Genomic DNA, 23,154 nt, shown 5'->3' on the forward strand with positions numbered 1-23,154 from the left:
GGGTCAGTAGGGGGCCCCATGAGATGCCCCTGGTACCTTTTTTTCATAGGATTTTTTGAGTTTGGGCAAGGACACGGGCCCCATGATCCCCTATTGCCCCATGAGTTGTCAGTCCGCCCCTAAGTTGAGGTTTGACATACTGTGGCCTCTCTGCCTTAAAGTTGGGTTCTCATGTTAGAGGAAGCCAGGAGATTTGAACTGTTGATGTTTTCCTCTTCTAAAGATCATCTTCAGCTGGACTGTTCACATGTTCTTAAAAACTTTTAACCAAGTATTATTCACTTTTTTTAAAGACTTATCTATACATTTTGCATGCTTTTTTTTCATGTGTTTCAGGTTCAGATGACAAGCCAACATTTACTGACTTGAGTTGATTTCATGTTCTAGTGAGATCTATAGATAATGTTTTGCATATACGGACATCCTATGGTAGTTTAGTACAACTACAAGTTGCTTATCTTAGTATTTGGCATCTCCCACTGTTTTCCCCTACTGACTCATGTAGAAGATCTGTGATTTATACTGGTGACTGAACTGAGGAGGAGAAAGAGACAGGAGACAAAGTACTTAATCTACTACTGCTTTGGAGGAACAGTGGAAAGATAAGAGGAGCAGAGGAGAGTTCATTCTTCATCTACTACTGCTTTGGAGGAACAGTGGAAAGAGGAGAGGAGCAGAGGAGAGTTCATCCTTCATCTACTACTGCTTTGGAGGAACAGTGGAAAGAGGAGAGGAGCAGAGGAGAGTTCATCCTTCATCCACTACTGCTTTGGAGGAACAGTGGAAAGATGAGAGGAGCAGAGGAGAGTTCATCCTTCATCTACTACTGCTTTGGAGGAACAGTGGAAAGAGGAGAGGAGCAGAGGAGAGTTCATCCTTCATCTACTACTGCTTTGGAGGAACAATGGAAAGAAGAGAGGAGCAGATGAGAGTTCATCCAAGGAGTTCATATGAGCCTGAGAATACCTGCATTACAAGCACTTTTGGCTCATAATGGTTTTCCATGTGGTCTACATTTTCCGGTGAGTGAGGGGAGCATGGCACTGTGATTGTCTGGACTAGATAAGAAGTTGTTCAGTGGCACAGGAGACTGCACCAATTTATTTGCACTGGCATACTATTGCAGGAACAATATTGGACATTTATTATTATTGTTTGTTTGCGCAATATATGTATTTTATGGTTTAATATTTGCACACAAATATTGGTGGTGGATTAAAAGGAACAGGACTATGAATTTTGGATATCATTGATTGAGGTCATTAGCCTTTGCAACAGCAGCACAACATAAGTATATTTACAGTGGGGCAAAAAAGTATTTAGTCAGCCACCAATTGTGCAAGTTCTCCCACTTAAAAAGATGAGAGAGGCCTGTAATTGGCATCATAGCTAGACCTCAACTATGAGAGACAAAATTAGGAAAAAAAATCCAGACAATCACATTGGCTGATTTGGAAAGAATTTGTTTGCAAATTATGGTGGAAAAGTATTTGGTCACCTACAAACAAGCAAGATTTCTGGCTCTCACAGACCTGTACCTTCTTTAAGAGGCTCCTCTGTCCTGCACTCATTACCTGTATCAATGGCACCTGCTTGAACTTGTTATCAGTATAAAAGACACCTGTCCACAACCTCAAACAGTCACACTCCAAACTCCACTATGGTGAAGACCAAAGTGCTGTCGAAGGACACCAGAAACAAAATTGTAGACCTGCACCAGGCTGGGAAGACTGAATCTGCAATAGGCAAGCAGCTTGGTGTGAACAAATCAACTGTGGGAGCAATAATTAGAAAATGGAAGACATACAAGACCACTAATAATCTCTCTCGATCTGGGGCTCCACGCAAGATCTCACCCCATGGGGTCAAAATGATCACAAGAACGGTGAGCAAAAATCCCAGGACCACACGGGGGGACCTAGTGAATGACCTGCAGAGAGCTGGGACCAACGTAACAAAGGCTACCATCAGTAACACACTACGCCGCCAGGGACTCAGATCCTGCAGTGCCAGACATGTCCCCCTGCTTAAGCCAGTACATGTTCGGGCCCGTCTGAAGTTTGCTAGAGAGCATTTGGATGATCCAGAAGAGGATTGGGAGAATGTCATATGGTCAGATGAAACCAAAATAGAACTGTTTGGTAGAAACAAAACTCGTCGTGTTTGGAGGAGAGGGAATGCTGAGTTGCATCCAAAGAACACCATACCTACTGTGAAGCATGGGGGTGGCAATATCATGCTTTGGGGCTGTTTCTCCGCAAAGGAACCAGGACGACTGATCCATGTACAGGACAGAATGAATGGGGCCATGTATCGTGAGATTTTGAGTGCAAACCTCCTTCCATCAGCAAGGGCATTGAAGATGAAACATGGCTGGGTCTTCCAACATGACAATGATCCCAAACATATCGCCCGGGCAATGAAGGAGTAGCTTTGTAAGAAGCATTTCAAGGTCCTGGAGTGGCCTAGCCAGTCTCCAGGTCTCAACCCCATAGAAAACCTTTGGAGGGAGTTGAAAGTCCGTGTTGCCCAGCGACAGCCCCAAAACATCACTGCTCTAGAGGAGATCTGCATGGAGGAATGGGCCAACATACCAGCAATAGTGTGTGCCAACCTTGTGAAGACTTGCGTTACGTTTGACCTCTGTCATTGCCAACAAAGGATATATAACAAAGTATTGAGATGAACTTTTGATATTGACCAAATACTTATTTTCCACCATAATTTGCAAATAAATTCTTTCCAAATCAGCCAATGTGATTGTCTGGATTTTTTTTTCTCATTTTGTCTCTCATAGTTGAGGTCTACCTATGATGCCAATTACAGGCCTCTCTCATCTTTTTAAGTGGGAGAACTTGCACAATTGGTGGTTGACTAAATACTTTTTTGCCCCACTGTATCTGTATAGAGATGGTGGTGGTAGATTTAAAGGGGCAGTGCTGTGAGTTTTGAATACCATTATTGAGGTTAATAAGCCTCAGTAACGGCAGCAAGTTTGTCCTGTAATTTATTATAATTCTTTTCAAGATATTTGGTTAATTTTTTCTCAGTTTTTTTGTACATTTAAGTTTCATTACTTAGAGGAATGTATCACAATCCTAGTGCAGGTAAATAAAGATAGAGTAGGCCATCATACTGAACCCTTGTTTAAGTTACTACTTTTCCTTGAACCACCCTTACACTTGACTTAACCTTTTCAGTCTTTGTTTCTCTTGCCTATCGTGCAATCGAGCTATAGCCTATACCAGTTCTCAAGCAGACCCTAATTGAATGCAAGCTCATTAAATACTCTTAAAGTGCACCAACGCTTTGAAGGGCCCCAACGTTAGAAGAAACAACTTAAGGGATGCCCGGTTTACTTAATTTACCCATATACCACCTCCTGTTACCTACTTTGGGTAGCTCGGGCCTGGACAGTGACTTTCAGGTAGCCTTAGGCCTAGTATAGCCACTCTTGTGCCATTGAGCAGTGTAGCTCTGGGGGTTTAGACATATCTGAATTTTTACTACTGCTTATTGTTACACTCAGGGTGACAGCATTACTGTTTAACCTGACCTGGGTGGCTGGTAGAATTTTAGGTTCGGTGGTATTGTTAACTGCTCTGTATGTTAAGTGCACTACCATCTTTGGTATATAATGCAGGTAAATAAAGATAGAGTAGGCCATCATACTGAACCCTTGTTTAATGCCTTTTTCTCTGATCACTCTCCTATTACTATTGTTTAACCCTTAATCAATATACAAATTTTGTTTTTATTGATTGTTCTAGTGTGTATTATTTCCAAATAGCATTATTGCTGAATGCTAGATTAGCTATCTGTGGTTTCTTTGTGAGACCTGGTGCTTGTGTACTCGGCTGGGTATGTCGGAAAGGCTGGGGGTTTCAAGAATGTCAAGGTCAATTAGCGGCTCTTTTTTGGTAGCACTACACTTTATTTCTTCCTTCACACTTTTTTACACTTCTCACTTGCCCACTTACCATGATTCTTGCAAGACACAACCTTGTCCCGTTGTTTTAATGCCCAGGATGTTCCTGTTGTGCATGGAAGACAAATAGGCCTGTAAAAGGAAAATCATTTTGAAATGCTTTTATTGCTTATATTCATTGGTAAAATGTACATATTGTTAAACATTTTTTTACAGTGCATTGTAAAAAATAATATTTTTCCTTGCTATTTCTTTTACACTTTCTGTGAGTTCAAATTTTAAGTTACTCTAACAGTTTTTACTTTAAAATAACTTTCAATATGACAATCTATCATAAATTTTAGTATAACAAGTATTTTCACACTTCTTAGCCCATATTTTTGTTATTGTATCAGAAAAAAAGATTTGTATGTTAGACACTAGAGGGAATTCTTAGCAGCTCAGTTCAATCACTCTGTCTTTACAGAGTCTGTAAAGATACCAGCAAGAGAAGGAATATAATGTATTCTAAAACAAAGGCAGATGGGCATAGTGTATTGAAAAGTAGCACTTAATAAAGCGGCTCAGATTCCTGGACCACCATTTAGATATTTCTGGCTTAATTAAAGCTGAATTCTGGGATAAACAATTATTGTCCAAATACAGAAGTCCTGTGTAATCTTTATTGAATCTCGGTGTGCTTTGTGTATTTCTTCCAGATCTGTGCAGTAATCCAGTGTGAGACTTTACCTCTGTGCAGGAGCTTCCTGTAATAAAGACCAGTCACTGCTGCTCTCTATCTTTGTGCAGGGTGACTGGTCTTGTCTCCGCCCCCTCCTGTAGTTTCAGCAGGCAGCCTGTAATGGGTGGGACTGTGGGCCCCTCCCACAGCTCTGCTTGCTGCACAGGCTATGTACAGCTCAGTGACGACGTCACTGTTAATGAATTTAAAATATAATATCTGGATTTGTAAAGGCATTTGGTGCACACATTGTGGTTTTATATCCTTTGTGTTTATTGAAGAATATATTTAAATGAAAGATTGTATGCCTTGAGTTCAGCTTTAGGTGTAACGAAGAAATCAAATCTAAGTTTTTGGTTTTGCAAATGTGTTTTTTTAACCCTTTGGCTGCCACAGCCAAATGCCACAGATGTAAGTACTATGCCTGTGATAGCACAGTCCTGTAAACCAACTCATATCTGCTGTAGATTCACTGACCTCTGCATTGAATGAAGCCCAGAAGCGATGATCTTTTTGTCATTTTAGGTTTTAGAGCTATCATTCCCTAACTGCTGTGTCTGGCAAGATCTGTGATTGATCAGCTTCAATGGGGTGCAAAGATGACATTAGGGGTTCAATAGACCCCTAGGGGTTTATTTACTAAAGCTGGAGAGTCCAAAATCAGACTCCCTTCTGCATAGAAACCAATCAGCTTCTAACCTCAGCTTGTTCAATGAAGCTTTGGCAATGAAACCTGGAAGCTGATTGGTTTCTATGCAGAAGTGAGTCTGATTTTGCACTCTCCAGCTTTAGTAAATAAACCACCTAGAGTCTCCTTAAAGAGGATCTATTATATCCATTGTGTCAGGACCCTATATGAGGGCAACATAATTAAGTGAAAAAAAAAATAAAGGTACAGTAATTTATGAAAAAAAAAAAACAGAAAATAAAAATGTTAAACCCTCCTTTTGCCCTCCTGTGCATGCACATACAAAGGTAAACGCATGGGTCAGGTGCGTGTACATACAAAAACTACAATTTTGTCACACATATTAAGTATTGCCATGAACATCAAAACGAAAGTATGAATTCTAGGGCCATTTATTACTTACTCTAAACTGATGACTTGTAAGGGTTTTAAAGAGTTGCTTATAGGCAATTTTGTGCACCATTTCAATATTAAGGATTGACATGTTTAATACCTATTTATCCGATGTAACCTCACCTTTTTATATTTTATCAAAAATTGGGTAATATATTGTGTTTGCGTAAACTAAAATTAAATTTAGTGCATTTTTTTACTGAAATTTTGGGGTGATAAAATCTTGCGCTAATACCATTTGACATAAAAAAAATCAGAACTACCTCCATTTTATTCTACAAGGTCTCTACATTTGGGGTTTTTGACTAATCATCAAGTCTAAAATGTACATTTTAACATGTGTGCAAGAAAAAATAATGCAAAACTACATCGGCAGCGAAAAGGCAAACTGTTAAAAAACATATTTAGTACATATCTGGAATAAAGTGATATTTCCTATGTTTTAGCCCCTTACGCACATTGCAATTAAGGAAAAATAACTGTTGATGTGCCAGAAATAAATTATGCTCTTCATTTCCCATTTGAGCAGACAACACATTGGGCCCGATATACTATTGACGATGCACCATCAAAAAAGTGCAGACTGCGACATTTATACTATTGCACCAAATAAACAGTGAATCTCATTGCATGTTTCTGTGGAATGTGATGTGCATTATAAATATCACTCTTCGCAACATTTTGAGATTTGTGTGCCATGTGATTGAAAAGACTGCATACATTTTATTTACAAAAAAAAAACTTGTTACTGTGCCATGCAGTAGGTGTTGCAGGGAGCCTTAAAAAATATGGCCACTGTGACATAATTCCACAAGAACATGCATTGTAATTATGGTGCAGTAGTAAATGTCGAAAGCTGAGCTATTTTAAACACTTGCCGTCCAGAGGATTTACCCCCCTTCCTGAACAGGCCATTTTTTCTGTTCGGCACTGTGCTATTTCAACTGGTAATTGCGCGGTTGTGCAACACTGTACCCAAATTAAATTTATGCCCTTTTTTACACAAATGGAGCTTTCTTGTGGTGGTATTTGATCACCTCTGCGGTTTTAAATTTTTGCGCTTTAAACAAAAAAAGACCACAAATTTAAAAAAAATTTTTTTTTTCACTTTTGGTTATAAAATATATCCTATAAACTCAAAGTTAGTCATAAATTTAGGCTAAAATGTATTCTGCTACATGTCTTTGGTAAAAAAAAAAATCTCAATACGTGTATATTAATTGGTTTGTGTGAAAGTTATAGTTGCTACAAACCATGGTATATATATTGGATTTTACGTAGCTTTTACTTTTTGACTGCCTATCACATTTCTTGAGGTGCTAAAATGCCAGGGCAGTACAACCCCCCCCCCCCCAAAATGACCCCTTTTTTTGGAAAGTAGACACCCCAAGGATTTTTCAGAGAGGCATGTTGAGTCTATGGAACGTTTTATTTGTTGCCACAAATTTTCTGATTATGACAATTTTTTTTTTTTTTACACAAAGTTGTCACTTTAATGATATATTGCTCATGCATGCCATGGGTATATGTGGAATAACACCCCAAAACACATTCTCCTACTTCCGAATATGGGGATGCCATATGTGAGAGACTTTTTGGCAGCCTTGCTACATACAAGCCCCCAAAATCCAATGATCACCTTCAGGCTTTAAAAGGGCATATTTCCTCATATCACTTCCCCACTACCTATCACAGTTTCAGAGGCTCTAAAATGCCAGGATAGTACAAACACCCCCCCCCCAAATGACCCCTTTTTGGAAACTAGACACCCCAAGGAATTTGATAAGAGGCATGGTGGGTATTTTACAGATATCATTTTTGTCACAGGGTTTTGAAAAAGAAAAGAAAAAAAAAATTTTTTGTTTTCTTTCTTCATTTTCCAAAAACATGTGGCAACAAATGAGATCTGCAAAACACTCACCATGCCTCTTGGCAAATACCTTGGAGTGTCTGTTTTCCAAAAAGGGGTCATTTGGAGGGGTGCTTCTACTATCCTGGCATTTCAGGGCCATCATTAGAAGCTTATGCCACACATCACCCACTCTTGAAGACCAAGCCTTTTCTGACACTTTTTTTATTCACATGAAAAAAATAGTTTTTTTACTAGAAAATTACTTTGAACCCCCAAACAGTATATATTGTTTTTAAAGCAGAGGCCCTAGAGAATAAAACAGTGAGTGTTGAAATTTTTTATGTCACTTAGCATTTGTGCAGTGATTTTATCAAGCGCAAATCTTTTGGGAAAAATACACTTTTTAGAATTTTAATGCACAAAAACACAATATATTGGCCAATTGCTTGATAAAATATAAAAGATGATGTTATGCTGAGTAAATAGATACCAAACATGACATGCTGTAAAATTGCACATGCAAAGTTCATACCATTTTATTATTGATAGATGACTCTTTATCCGCTTCCATACCGGGCACTTCTACCCCCTTCCTGTACAGGCCAATTTTCAGCTTTCAGCGCTGTCACACTTTGAATGACAATTGCGAGGTCATGCAACATTGTACCCATATGAAATTTTTATCATTTTTTTCTGACAGAGCTTTATTTTGGTGGTATTTAATCACCTCTGGGTTTTTTATTTTTTCTTAAACCAAAAACCGCTGAAAATTTTGAAAAAAAATCATTTTTCTTAGTTTTTGTTGTAAAATTTTGTAAATAAGTGATTTTTCTCCTTCACTGATGTGTGCTAATGAGGCTGCAGTGATGGACACTGATAGGTGGCACTGATGGGCATTGACAGGCATCACTAATGGGCACTGAAAAGCAGCACTGATATATGGCACTGTTAGGTGGCACTGACTGGCACTGTTAGGTGGCACTGTTAGGTGGCACTGACTGGCACTGATGCGCACTGATAGGCAGCACTGATATGCGGCACTGACTGGCAGCACTGATTGGCATTGATAGGTGGCACTGACTGGCACTGATGGGTGACACTGAAAGGAAGCTCAGATGGGTACTGATATGTGGCATTGATGTGCACTGGTAGGCACTGATATGTGGCATTGATGTGGCACTGATGGGCACTGGCATGTGGCATTGTTCAGCACTGACAGCTGGCACTGATGGACACTGACAGGTGGCACTTCTGGGGGCACACTGATGATCAGTGTACATGTCCCCTCTGAGGAATGCCAATAACAGCTCGTGAGGAGAGAAATGCCAATAACCAGCATTTCCCTCTTTACATGTGATCAGCTGTGATTGGACACAGCTGATCACATGACCAAGCCAACATCTTTGGCTCTTTCCATAGACCGGTGATCCGCTGTGTCTGAGGGACACAGCGCACCGCCGATTGCCGCGCTGCGCGCTCCCTGAGCCACGCATGCGCGGTGAGAATGGGAGGACATCATATGACGTCCTCCCAGAATGAGAGAACCACCGTCATTGGACTATATGGCAGGCGGGAGGTGGTTAAAAGCCTTTACAGGTCACCAATTTATATTTCCACAGAAGATCTAGTGCTAGAATTACTGCCCTCGATCTGATGTTTGTGGTGATACCTCACATGCATGGTGCAAGCGCTGTTTACATACTGGCACAGGGTGAAAGCTTGCGTATGCAAGTGTGCGCGCAAAGGGAGGCAAGGGTGCTTTTTTTTTTTTTTTTTTTTTTTTTTTTTTTTTTTTTTAATTTTTAATTTTTTTTTTTTTTCATTGATTTTACACTGTCACTTTCATTTTTTTTAATCACTTTTAATTCTATAACAGGGAATGCAAATATCCCCTATAACTCCAATAGGAATTGTCATATATTCTTCTTTTTTTTTTTGTTAAATCTGTGGTCTATCAGACTCTAGATATCTCCTCTGCCCTTACATTATCTAATCTCACTAAGATTGGTGTGGTCAGATGCTTTCCCAATTTACAAATTGCGCTGTTTATAATCTGTGAAACTGAAGTGATGAAATGCTCGTAGCTTCCAGTCTCTTAGACTATAGAGATGATTGGAGCCATTCTGGTCTCTGATCAGCTCTTTGGTCAGCCAGTGGAACTGCCAGCTGCATTCTCGGATTCCCCTGTGTGACAGGAGAGCCCAAGAAAACTGTGGAAGGCAGCGGGGGGGATGGGGGGGATGTCTGTTCCCGCTGCTTGTAAAAACAATTCAGCAGCTAAGTGGCCACTAGGACCGCTTTTACATGAAAGCCGACTGCCAGCTGAAAAAACCTGTACCAGAATGATACCTGTAGCTGCAGGCATCATCCCTGTATAACCACTTAAAGTACGGCGACGTACCAGTACATTGCTGGTCCGTGTTGGGCATATATGTAACAGCAGAGAACACTGCTATACGATGAATTGGTTCTGTGGATCAACATGACCAAAATTAATTCTTTTCTGTAATGCCCATTTTGAGGGTTAGGCCCAAAAGAGTTTTAAATTCAGAAACTGTAATAGGTTCCCATGCGAATTGTCTAGAAAGAGCTGAATTTGGGTGGGCGGCCATGTATTGTTGTGCGTATAAATTGGTTTGGCCCACAATCAATTGATACAAATCTTCCATGAAAAACAGCAGAGGGGCTAAACACTAATGCTGGCAGCGAACGGGGCTGATCCTGCTAACTCTGCATTTTTGGGGACACTATACAAAGGAGGCGCTAGTATAGTTCTGTACGTGATCAAACACTAAACTAGTAATGGCGGTGATCAGCGACCTATAGCGTGAGTGCGATAGTGTGTGGGCAATCTAATGCTAGCTGACCCTGGCTGGGAGGGGAACTAACTGACCCTGATGTTATGATGTCGCTAGTGGCAGGAATACAGTGCTCAGTGAAACATTCTATATACTGACACAGTACTAATGACACTGGTTGGGTGACAGGGTGATCAAAGGGTTAATAGGGGCAATCAAAGGGTTAAATGTGCTAATCTAACGCATGCGTGTAAATGTAATGGTGCTTTTACTCTGTGCCGTGTTCTCTCTTCTCTTCCTGGACCGCCGGGTGGGGGTGGGGCAGCCAGGGGCGCAGGTGCATTCACACCCCAAAATAGGAAGCAACGCAAGATTACATCACTTTGCCAAGAGCTGCTGCTTGCTCGCAAAATGCGGGTAAGCGGTTGGCAAGTAGTTAACGTTAGTTTTGATTTTTTTAAAAATACTTTTATCAGAATAGTACAATGTTACCATAGTAACATTGTACTACTGTGGCGTGGGGGGGGGGGGGGTGATCAGGGATTTTATTTTTATTTTTTTTACACTTTGCTTTGCAAGAGAAATAAAGATAATATGCGTACACTCAAATATCAAACTCTCTACAAACAAAAAATGATACCTAATTTGTGAAGAAAAGTCAAGCTTCTGGCTCAGATTGACAAGAGCCAAATCAAAGTCAAAGGATTTTGGAATATTCTTATCTTGCTTGCCGTTGGGGTCATATTTTGGATGGCGGTAAATGTTGTTGACTTTGCGTGTAACTTTTTTTCCGTCAGATGAACCTGAGACATCCAATAAGAATATGACTTCTTTCAACGGAATTAATACAGTCAGGAAGGAAATATAGGAGTTACCACTGGTGACTTGTTTGTGAATCTTACAGGTTTCAAAGGCCAAATGCCTACCATCACTGCTTAATGAACATGCATGCAGCCAATGAAGCTGGAACACCTTATATATAGATGGTCCTCTCTTTTCTTTTATTTTACTAAGTAGTGAAGCCAGAATCAGAATGAAAGTCTTGGAGATTGTAACTTCAAAAATTAGTCAGCAGTGGCAGTTCCTACATTTCTGTCCTGATTGGTTTGTTTAAAGCCAAGTACATTATAAACACGATAACATTAAAAAGTGCAGAAATAAATGGTTTCTTCCAGAACTCTAAACAGAAAATTATGACCACTGACCATCAATGGTAGGGCTACGTTCCTCTCACTGACCACCAAGGTTGGAATTACATTTCTACCACTGACCAGCAATGATGAGGATACTTTTCTCCCACTGAGCATCAGTGAAAGGGCTACATTCCTGGCTGACCTCCAATGATGAGGCAGCATTCCTCCCACTGAACACCAAATGAGGGTGCACCATTCCTCACACTGACTACTGATTCTGGAGTAGTTATTACCCATACTGAAGGTGAAGCACCTATTACTGACACTGGCCACTGATGCTGGGGCATTTATTACTCCTACTGACCACTGACACCGAGACATTTATTACCACAATTGACCACTGACACAAGAACATTTATTACTTCTACTGACACTGGGGCATTTATTACTTCCACTGACCATTGATGCCAGGGCATTTATTACTTGCACTTAATACTGAAGAAGGGGCATTCATTACCTCTACTGATCACTGATAACCAGGCATTTAATACTTCTTCTGAAATGAAGAAGGCCCTTTTCTGTTCCAGCATGACTGCCCCTGTGCAAAAATCTAGCTCCACAAAGACATGGTTTGATGAATTTGTTGTGGAGGACCTCAAGTGATTTACACAGAGAACTAGCAAAGACAAATGCTACTACGCTTGGGGATGGACTCAATGTAGGCTAGGACCACATCATGAATGTCCTGGAATGTGCACACCTTGCTGCCCTCAAAAGACCAGGGAAATCCAAATATACTGAATGAAGAAATAACAAACAGAGAACGCACGGGCCTAGTTCATTACCATAAAAAATGTTAATGAGAAATAAAAGTAGGTGTTGTACTCACAAACGACAGTAAAGTCAAAGGCACATCATAAAAGAACAGCGTGGTCAATACCGCACTATGTGACTGTCCGCAATAGGGAGTGTTGACATCAAATAGGCTGACGCATTTCGAGAGAAACATAGAAACACAGCGTCTCTAAGTGTGTGCTGTGAGGGTATTTAATAGAAAGATAGGTAGTAACTGTCAGGGACCACGGGTTGCGCTGCGGCACACGAAACTGTGCATGCGCAGATCGCCTAGGTGCATCAATATGTGGGCATTAGGACCTGGACATCCGCGGCAGCAATTGCGGCCACGCATGCGCACCAATGACGGTGCAGTGCGCACTATTTAAACTGGCCAGGCAGTGTTCACATTGCCGCAAGGTCTAGTATCTGTTACCTGTGTTCCTGTAGTGCGTTCCTTGTTGCTGACCCTCCCTGTTCTGATTTGTGTTGATCTTCTCCTGCTCTGACCACCGGCTCATCCTCGACTACTCTCCTGCTTGTTGTTATATTACTATTGGACCTCCTGTTGCTGAACCTTGGCTCGTGACCCAGCTGCTCTGTCTACTGTTTGGTACCTACCTGCCCCCACTGTTACCGACCCGGCTAGTCTGACCACGCTCACTCCGGACTGTCATCCATCCATCACGCTCAGGACCTGGACCTGTCAACTCCTTCACAGCAGGCTCATCCCTGGCACATACCCTCAGCGGGACCCCTCTACCATATTTGGGTGCACCCAGGGGTCGCGACCTGGTTTCAGTCTTGCACCAAGTCCATCCCCACCATCAGGGGCTCTGGTGAAAAGGCAGACTGAGACTTAGACTCCACGTCCTGGGGAATCCCGTTCTGTGGGTCGCTAGAGATCCCGTTGGGTGGTGTCTGACAGTAACTCCCATCTTAGAATTTAAAAACAGGCTTATGGGTAAGAGGGTGAGACGTCTGTAGCCAGATGTTGTTGTGTGTCTGATCCAGAGAGGAGATCGATTGAGTCCATCAGCAGGTGGTGATGTGCATGTGTAACATGGATGGTAACCCTGGTGGAATTCCTTTTTGTATTGACGTGTTTCGAGGACTTGCTCTGAGGAAGGGGCACAGGCAAGTCCTCGAAACATGTCAGCCCATTGGATGTCTACACTCCCTATTGTGGACAGTCATGTAGTGTGGTGTTGACCAAGCTGTTCTTTTATGACGTGCCTTTGACTTCACTGTCGTTTGTGAGTACAATACCTACTTTTATTTCTTATTAAACATTTTTTATGGTAATGCACTCACTAGGCCCGTGCGCCCTCTATTTGTTCTTTCTTCATTCGGTTGATTTACACAGAGCCCTGACCTCAACCTTACTTAAAACCTTTACAATCAATTGCAATGCCGATAGTGAGACAGGTCCTCTCCTTCAACATCCATTCCGCACCTGCTCTTTTAGCTATATGAATACAAATTACTGCTAACACATTCTAGAATATAGGATCATATATGGTCAGGTTTTCACAAACCTTTAGCCATACAGTGTTTTTTTTTGGCCACTTTATAGGAGATTGTACATTCAGACTGTAAATGTATGACCAATCATCATTTCTTATTATAGGCCCAACATGTCATTGAAGTTTATTCCTTTCTATCATATGAAGCTTCCAAAAATGTTGTTAACTGAAGTTCTCCTTTATTTATTCTGTACATAAAGTTATCACCATGGCTTCTACAGCTCCACTTACTTAAGTCCACATTGACAAAGTGTGGTTGGTCATCTAAGTGGAAGCAGTGAGCAGCAGTCAGGATGACGTTTTTCGTAATAATGGATCCTTTACAGTTCTCCACTCCTTTATCCCTCTGAAAAGATAAAATGGTCACAGTGAGCAACCACTTATAACACCTGCTTAATGCTGTCTGTCTCATGGCTACTTTGTTCAAATTAACAGGGTTTGTCCAACTATGCTTCTCCATTGCTCTATGTTCTGTATAGCATCATTTTGTTGAGTAGGGAGCCATCTATCTTTGAGGTGTTCACTGCAACTACACCTGTTTTTATTATTCCTCTCAACAAGAATAGGGAGTGTCTTAATAAAGATTTCCCATCTATCACTGCAACCATTTTAGCTACTAGAAGAACACCAGTGAAGGTCTCCTCCATTTTCCCTTTGATACACATATGCTTTTAAGTTAATTCATTGAGTTTGTTAAAGTCACGTATATATCCAGATCACACTTTATGTATTTAATGTGATTGCTAGGTAGCTGTTTCCAAAAAATATGTTCATTGTATGCATTTGTGAGAGACATGTTTATAAGCATATTGTAACTCTTCAGTTTATGTAATTGTATTGCCATTTTACAGAACTATTCACAGAAGTAAATCCAGTTTTGGAAAGAAACACAATGTTGCTTCTGTCAGTTTTGTAAGCTAGCCATCGGCTAGCTAGTAGGACAGCACACTGTACATATGAATTTTTGGTGTCAAACAAATGAGGGAATTGTTTTTGGAATAGGAAGATGGCCACTCAAACTTTATCCAATGCAATTCAAAATAGTATTAAACTTGCAGCCCTTTTTAGTTTAACACATTAAAGCGGAGCTCCACCCAAAAGGGGAAGTTCCTCTTTAAAGATTGGTCTCCCATCCCCCATTAAGGATTGACACCTTTGGAGCGGGGGGAGGGAGTGTGTACCTGAAATTGACAGGTACCCACTCCCTTTTCTGCTGCGATCACCTAGGCGATCGGTAGGGGAAGTTGTCCTCCCCCTCTCCCTCCTCGTAGTCTTAGAACACTACAGGACCAGCACTACCAACTGTGAAGCTGCAAGCTGTCACAGCCGGGTGCCCAAACTGAAGATACCGGCTCTAGGAACACCAGACAGACGGTGAAATGGGCTGCGGGGAGGACACAGTGGGATCGAGGGACAGGTAAGTGGCTATTTTTTAAAAGTCAGCAGCTACAGTTTTTGTAGCTGCTGACTTTCATTTTTTCACACTGTGACTGGAACTCCGATGTAAGCACAATAAAAGAAACATTTCCTAGTAGATTATTTGTTAAACCTTTTACCCCAACACCTGCAGTTTACAACATTCAATGCTGTTGGCTCCTGCTTTCTCAGTGCTGCTTACCTGGACATCCAGTCTTCACAGAAAAGAGTTAATAATGGACAGTGCAGTCTCCAGCCAGTCTGTTAGCTTGGAAAAAGGAGGCGGGAGAGCAGGGGAGGAGCTATCACTATCTCCACCTCATCTAGTCAGAAAATGCCTTGTATTCATTGAAAAAATACTGTACATGACAGTCTGTGAACAACGGTGGTGCTGAGGGAACAACCCCCATGTGGTCAATGTGCAGTGGGGCATCCATTAGGCACAGCATAAGGATACAGGTGATTTCAGTAGTATCACCAACTACTACACTGATTGTTAGTTTCCCTGCAGTTCCCCAAGTATGAGATATGAATACTTACATTGTGACAAGCTGGACTAATGTAACTATGCAATACTGATCATACCTGGAATTCATCTTTAACCTCTTCACGCCGAGCGCACGCAAATGTGCGGCCTTTCGGCATCTGGGCCTCGACTCCGAGCGGCCGCACATTTGCGTGCAATTAAAAAAAACATGTGCTGAGAGTGTGCGCCTTGCGCGCTCCCAGCACACATGTCCGGTACTCAAGGAAAGGTCCCGATCTCATCTTGTGATCGGGACCTTTCCCGATCATGTGACCGCCAGTTCTCGGTTTCTGAAACCCTTAAAGGGCCAGGAGGCGCCGGCGCCAAGGGGTTAAAGAGGAACCTTTAGAATCTGCTCCACCCTGCCTCTTTTGCATTTAAAGGCAAAACCAAAAAAAAAGCAGAAAATGCCTCTAAAATCAGCGTGTTTTCTGCCCAGGTGCATGAAGCCTTTGGTTTTATTCACACTAGTATATGCTTATTTTCTGCATGGAAAGAAAGTTCTCCCTGGCAGAGCTAATGAAAAATCTACATAAAGTATGTGCCTAATGCATTCATGTTTAGACATGCGCAAAGTTCTTTACATGGTTACCCAACTTTGCTTGTCTGGACAAGAAATGAGTGCTCCCTACTTACGGTGATTGAAAGTTTGGCAATCCATGGAAATTTTTCATTGTCATCTTTTGAATAATCCTTGGAGAGCCCACACATCTCAAATACTTGTGTTTCATCTGAAAGTATAGGGGGAAATTAAACATCCTATTAGGAGCATTGTGGCCTAACAGTGGCACAAAAAAGAAACAAATAACATCACTAAACTCCCCTCAAAGATACTGTTATCTACATTTTTCTTTATTTAAAAAATGTGAAAATAACTACCATGCAACTACTCTTAACGTAATGAAAATGAATCAAGTGAATAGGTGGCAGCCAGCATTGACATGTGTTCCCACATCTCCAAGCAAAAAATAAAGAAATAAAATGCAGCACTACGTTAGAAAACTTTAAACATATGATTGCATATTAGTAGAGATGAGCGAATCGAACATGGCGAAGTGGAATTCGTTTCGAAGATTGGGAAAAATTCGATTCGCGACGAATCCGAAGATTAGCAAACTTCGGACGCACTAATCGAATTTTCCGAATCAGCAGCCAGCCAGCCAGCACTGTGTAATGGTGGAGCTATAAATCGCGGCCATCTTAGAATTCTCCATTAGCCTCCGGTCATTCAAGAGAGACAGACCTGTCTGTATTGAGGGACAGAGTTAGGGCCACAGAGACTTTAGGGCCACAGAATCGTTACTCAGGGACACAGAATCGTTACTTAGGGACACAGAATCGTTACTCAGGGACACAGAATCGTTACTCAGGGACACAGAATCGTTACTCAGGGACACAGAATCGTTACTCAGGGACACAGAATCGTTACTCAGGGACAGACACAGAATCGTTACTCAGGGACACAGAATCGTTACTCAGGGACACAGAATCGTTACTCAGGGACACAGAATCGTTACTCAGGGACACAGAATCGTTACTCAGGGACACAGAATCATTACTGAGGGACACAGAATCGTTACTCAGGGACACAATCGTTACTCAGGGACACAGAATCGTTACTCAGGGACACAGAATCGTTACTCAGGGACACAGAATCGTTACTCAGGGACAGACACAGAATCGTTACTCAGGGACACAGAATCGTTACTCAGGGACACAGAATCGTTACTCAGGGACACAGAATCGTTACTCGGGGACACAGAATCGTTACTGAGGGACACAGAATCGTTACTCAGGGACACAGAATCGTTACTCAGGGACACAGAATCGTTACTCAGGGACACAGAATCGTTACTCAGGGACACAGAATCGTTCCGTTATTTTTGGGGTGCTTATTGTATTAAAGATTATGTCAGACAACACGCAGAGGAGTGGCAGAGGAGGCAATGTTTCAGGAGCGAGCAGACGTGGCAGCAGAGGAAGGGGTCGAGGCAGCACTAGTCGCAGCCAGAGGCCAGTGCTCCCGGTGTCATCCAGCGGTCGTGTCTCCACCGACAACCCTGCCGTCATCGATTGGTTGGCTCGGTCGTCTTCCTCTTCCCAGGTCACCTCTGACACCTACAGCCAACGGTCGGTGGGTACGTCAGACACAACCGTTAGTTGGCATGGCCCGGGAGCAAGCCCACTGAAATCACGTGTCCTCTACCTGCCCCTGTCCTTTGGTGTTCCCTCACCAAGCGAAGTATCGCATGCTGTGGGCTCAGCCCCACTGTACAGTGAGGAAGAGCTAACAGAGGGCGGTCAGGAACGGGGGGAGACATCTGCCTCTTCAGCAGCCAGGCGAAGAAGTACTGGCGAGGAGAGTGGCTCGGTAGCCGGTCTAGAGACAGGTCTGTCTCCTGACCCACACGCAGCCGAGGGGGCTAGTAGTGAGGCGGAGACCCTAATTGATGATGAGGAGGCTGATCGCACTTGGCAGCCTCGTCTTCATCAGGCTATTGCTTCCGCATCATCAGGAGAAGAGGGTGCCAGCTTGGCAGCGAGCAAAACAGTCGGTGGGTTGCCCAGGAGGCAGCAGGGTCGCAGCAGTGTCAGTGGAGGCAAACGGCCGCGGAGTAGAGCACCAGCTCCACTGCAGCCTACCACCACGGCCAGTAGTGGTGCCGGTGTGCACGGAGGAAGTAGCAGTCAGCCAGTGAGGAGTAGCGGGGGCAAAGTTTCCTACTCGGCGGTGTGGCAATTTTTCGTCAAGCCGCCCGAGGAAGTAAACGTAGCCGTATGTCGACTATGTGGCCAGAAAGTCAAGCGTGGCCAGGGGGCCCATGTTGGGACTACAGCGTTGCGTCAGCATATGCAGCGTCGCCATTCGGTGACCTGGGAAAACCGTGATAAAGATACGGCGGTTCTGCCTGCCCCAGCCCCCGCTCCATCACCCGCTCCGTTACTTGCTCCGTCACCCGACGTCAATCGCCCTCTATCAGCCAGTCAAGGCTCCAACACCTCTGCTGAGGGGAGTTGTCGCTCGTTGGCATCTTCCGCTCGTTCAGATGCTCCTTCTCCTGCTACTCCTCTTCACGGATTCCGTCAGCAGTCTTTCTTGGAATCCGTTTCCAAGAGACAACAGTTTGCGAGCACGCACCCGACGGTGCAGAAGCTGAACGTCCTCCTGTCCAAGTTGCTGGTGCTGCAGTCCCTCCCTTTCCAAGTGGTGGACTCAGCACCTTTCCGAGAAATGATGGCTTGTGCCGCGCCGCGGTGGAGAGTGCCAAGCCGGCATTTCTTCGCCAAAAAGGCAGTGCCAGCCCTGCATTCACATGTAGAAGAGATGGTGGGCCAGTCTTTGAGCATGTCGGTCTCTGCCAAAGTGCACGGCAGTGCCGACGTGTGGAGCTGTAACTACGGTCAGGGACAGTACATGTCATTTACGGCCCACTGGGTGAACGTGGTGCCGGCACAGCCGCACCAGCAACTTGGACAGGTCACGCCGCTTTTGCCTCCACGTTTGCACGTCCTTGGTCCAGCAAAGATGTCCGCCTCTACCACCTCTTCTTCCGCCGTGTCCTCAGCCGCCACCCGCGTGCCAAGTCCCATTACCCGACCGGCATATCACATGTGCAGGGCGCAACGGTGTCACGCTGTGCTGCACCTAGTATGCCTTGGCGAACGTAGTCACACAGGGGAGGAACTTCTGAGTGTAATGAACAGAGAAATCGACAGATGGCTGTCTCCGCGCAAACTGAAAATCGGAACCATGTTGACCGACAACGGAAAGAACATGGTGTCTGCTCTGCGTCAAGGAAGGTTGTGCCATGCGCCATGCATGGCTCACGTGTTCAATCTGGTTGTCAAGCGGTTCCTAAAATCCACCATCCCACTGCAAGACATCCTTAAAATGTCACGTAAACTTTGCATGCATTTCAGCCATTCCTACACCGCAAAGCACACCCTCCTTGAGCTGCAGCGGCAGAACGGAATTCCACAGCATCTCCTGATCTGCGACGTTGCAACAAGGTGGAATTCAACCCTACATATGTTAGACCGCCTTTACGAACAGCGAAAGGCCATCACCGATTTCCTGATGTTACAAGCGGATAAAAGTACTCCCCTGTGTAACTTAGATGTCAGCCATTGGCAGCTCATGCGTGACACCTGCCACTTGCTCAGGCCCTTTGAGGAGGCCACGCTATTCGTGAGTCGGCAGGACTATGGGATGAACGACGTCATTCCTCTGTTGCACGTCCTGGAACAAATGCTGTTAACAATGGCTGGTCAGGGTGCGGTAGACGTGGCGCACAGATCTCAACGCCACATGACCCCTGTGGGGGCAGGACAGGAAGAAGAGGAGGAGGTAGAGGAGGACATTGGTGCTCAGGAATTATTGAGTGAAATGGGTGGTTTTTCCACTCAGCGGACAGGAGTGGAGGAGCAGGAGCATCTGGTAGAGGAGGAGACAGAGGACCCAGACGCACCGTGGCAGTATGCTGTGGAGATGGAGGCAGGGAGTCCCTCGCATTCCTTGGCACAAATGGCCCATAGCATGCTCGGTTGCTTGCGTAGCGACAGCCGAATAATAACCATCAGACAGAGGGATGACTTTTGGCTGTCCACCTTGTTGGACCCTCGCTACCGTTCAAAAATGGTGGCCTTTTTCACACCTGCTGAGAGGGAGGCTAAAATAACGTACTATAAAAACCACCTATGTAGTCAGTTGGTCTCTGCCTTTCTGCGCCAACGTCCATCCTCAGACACTGTGGGCCCTGTGCGCTCGCGTTCCGCTGCCATGGCAGCAGGGGAGGGGTGGGGTGGTAGGAGCAGTGGCAGCTCCACCAGCAGCGGCTGCCTCAGTCTGCAGTCGATGATGAGTAGCTTTCTTCACCAGCGCAGTGAGGAAACTACTAACCAGCCGCAGCAGCAGCAGCATCAGGTGGACCTGGAGCAGGACCTCAAACAACAGGCTTGGGCCTACTTGGACAGCACCCTGCCAACCGAGGTAGACAATCCCCTTGACTACTGGGCAACGAAACTTGACCTTTGGCCCCAACTAGCTGAATTTGCCCTTGAAAGGCTGTCATGCCCGGCCAGTAGCGTGGCATCGGAGCGCGTGTTTAGTGCGGCAGGAGGTATTGTAACTCCGCGGAGGACACGACTGTCCACCCAAAGTGTGGAGAGACTCACGTTTGTGAAAATGAATCAGGCGTGGATTAGTCTGGATTTCAAACCACCAGTTCCTGACACAACTGACTAAATCCGCCATGAATCATGCCCCAAACATGTTATTATTTTTAACATAGGCCTCTGTATGGCCTTCAATTTAAGCTGCTTACGCTTCGCCACTCTGCCATGGGCCCCTGTACCGCCTCCTCATGCTGCTGCCAGGCCCGTAATCTGTCATGGGCCCCTGTACCGCCTCCTCATGCTGCTGCCAGGTCCAGAGTGTGTCATGGGTCCTTGTACGGCCTCCCATTGCTGCTGTCTCCATCGCCACACTCTGCCATGTGCCACTTTCAGGTCTCCTCACACTGCTGGTGGGTTCCATTTTGTCATAGGGTGCTGGCAGATTACGGGCCTCCCATTGCTGCTGCCAGGCCCGTAATCTGCCATGGGCCCCCGTACCGACTCCTCATGCTGCTGCCAGGTCCAGAGTGTGTCATGTGTCCCTGTACGGCCTCCCATTGCTGCTGTCTCCATCGCCACACTCTGCCATGTGCCACTTTCAGGTCTCCTCACACTGCTGGTGGGTTCCATTTTGTCATAGGGTGCTGGAAGATTACGGGCCTGCCATTGCTGCTGCCAGGCCCGTAATCTGCCATGGGCCCCCGTACCGACTCCTCATGCTGCTGCCAGGCCCGTAATCTGTCATGAGCCCCTGTACCGCCTCCTCATGCTGCTGCCAGGTCCAGAGTGTGTCATGGGTCCCTGTACGGCCTCCCATTGCTGCTGTCTCCATCGCCACACTCTGCCATGTGCCACTTTCAGGTCTCCTCACACTGCTGGTGGGTTCCATTTTGTCATAGGGTGCTGGCAGATTACGGGCCTCCCATTGCTGCTGCCAGGCCCGTAATCTGCCATGGGCCCCCGTACCGACTCCTCATGCTGCTGCCAGGCCCGTAATCTGTCATGGGCCCCTGTACCGCCTCCTCATGCTGCTGCCAGGTCCAGAGTGTGTCATGGGTCCCTGTACGGCCTCCCATTGCTGCTGTCTCCATCGCCACACTCTGCCATGTGTCACTTTCAGGTCTCCTCACACTGCTGGTGGGTTCCATTTTGTCATAGGGTGCTGTATGGCCTCCCATTGCTGCTGCCAGGCCCGTAATCTGCCATGGGCCCCCGTACCGACTCCTCATGCTGCTGCCAGGCCCGTAATCTGTCATGGGCCCCTGTACCGCCTCCTCATGCTGCTGCCAGGTCCAGAGTGTGTCATGGGTCCCTGTACGGCCTCCCATTGCTGCTGTCTCCATCGCCACACTCTGCCATGTGCCACTTTCAGGTCTCCTCGCACTGCTGGTGGGTTCCATTTTGTCATAGGGTGCTGTATGGCCTCCCATTGCTGCTGCCAGGCCCGTAATCTGCCATGGGCCCCCGTACCGACTCCTCATGCTGCTGCCAGGCCCGTAATCTGTCATGGGCCCCTGTACCGCCTCCTCATGCTGCTGCCAGGTCCAGAGTGTGTCATGGGTCCCTGTACGGCCTCCCATTGCTGCTGTCTCCATCGCCACACTCTGCCATGTGCCACTTTCAGGTCTCCTCACACTGCTGGTGGGTTCCATTTTGTCATAGGGTGCTGTATGGCCTCCCATTGCTGCTGCCAGGCCCGTAATCTGCCATGGGCCCCCGTACCGACTCCTCATGCTGCTGCCAGGCCCGTAATCTGTCATGGGCCCCTGTACCGCCTCCTCATGCTGCTGCCAGGTCCAGAGTGTGTCATGGGTCCCTGTACGGCCTCCCATTGCTGCTGTCTCCATCGCCACACTCTGCCATGTGCCACTTTCAGGTCTCCTCACACTGCTGGTGGGTTCCATTTTGTCATAGGGTGCTGTATGGCCTCCCATTGCTGCTGCCTCCACCGCCACACTGTGGCTCCACACTCTGGTTTTGGCCCCGTGACTGCCCAAATGAGTGAAGTGTGCGGTGATTCTAAGATCGACGGCACTCATCTGCATGTCATACTGACTGACAGTATTATTTCTCTTCCCCAGCAGACTCCAAGGGCATTTAAATTAAAGGTACAGTGTTCTGCACTAATATAAAGGCTCTCTGAAGCCTAGAAACACCCTTTTTATAAGTTAAATTCGCAGCGAATATATTCGACTCGAATCAAATTTATTCCGCGAATTCGCCG

At 45.1% G+C, this 23,154-nt stretch overlaps 1 protein-coding gene across 1 annotated transcript in view; it reads right to left on the reverse strand.

The window, feature by feature from the left end:
* LOC149439366 (complement factor B-like) overlaps positions 1-23,154 on the reverse strand; it is a 93,169-nt gene that overhangs the window by 18,391 nt on the left and 51,624 nt on the right. Inside the window, exons 11-14 of the mRNA XM_089659152.1 lie at positions 16,452-16,546; positions 14,105-14,219; positions 11,021-11,183; positions 3,981-4,060 (exon numbers count right to left, since the gene is read on the reverse strand). Of these exons, the coding sequence (XP_089515278.1) occupies positions 3,981-4,060; positions 11,021-11,183; positions 14,105-14,219; positions 16,452-16,546 (453 nt within the window). The remainder of the gene's footprint in view (positions 1-3,980; positions 4,061-11,020; positions 11,184-14,104; positions 14,220-16,451; positions 16,547-23,154) is intronic.

The sequence above is a fragment of the Staurois parvus genome, unplaced genomic scaffold (genome assembly GCF_062004578.1).
Source record: "Staurois parvus isolate SC_StPar_1 unplaced genomic scaffold, SC_StPar_1.0 ptg001133l, whole genome shotgun sequence".
Lineage (NCBI taxonomy): Eukaryota > Metazoa > Chordata > Amphibia > Anura > Ranidae > Staurois > Staurois parvus.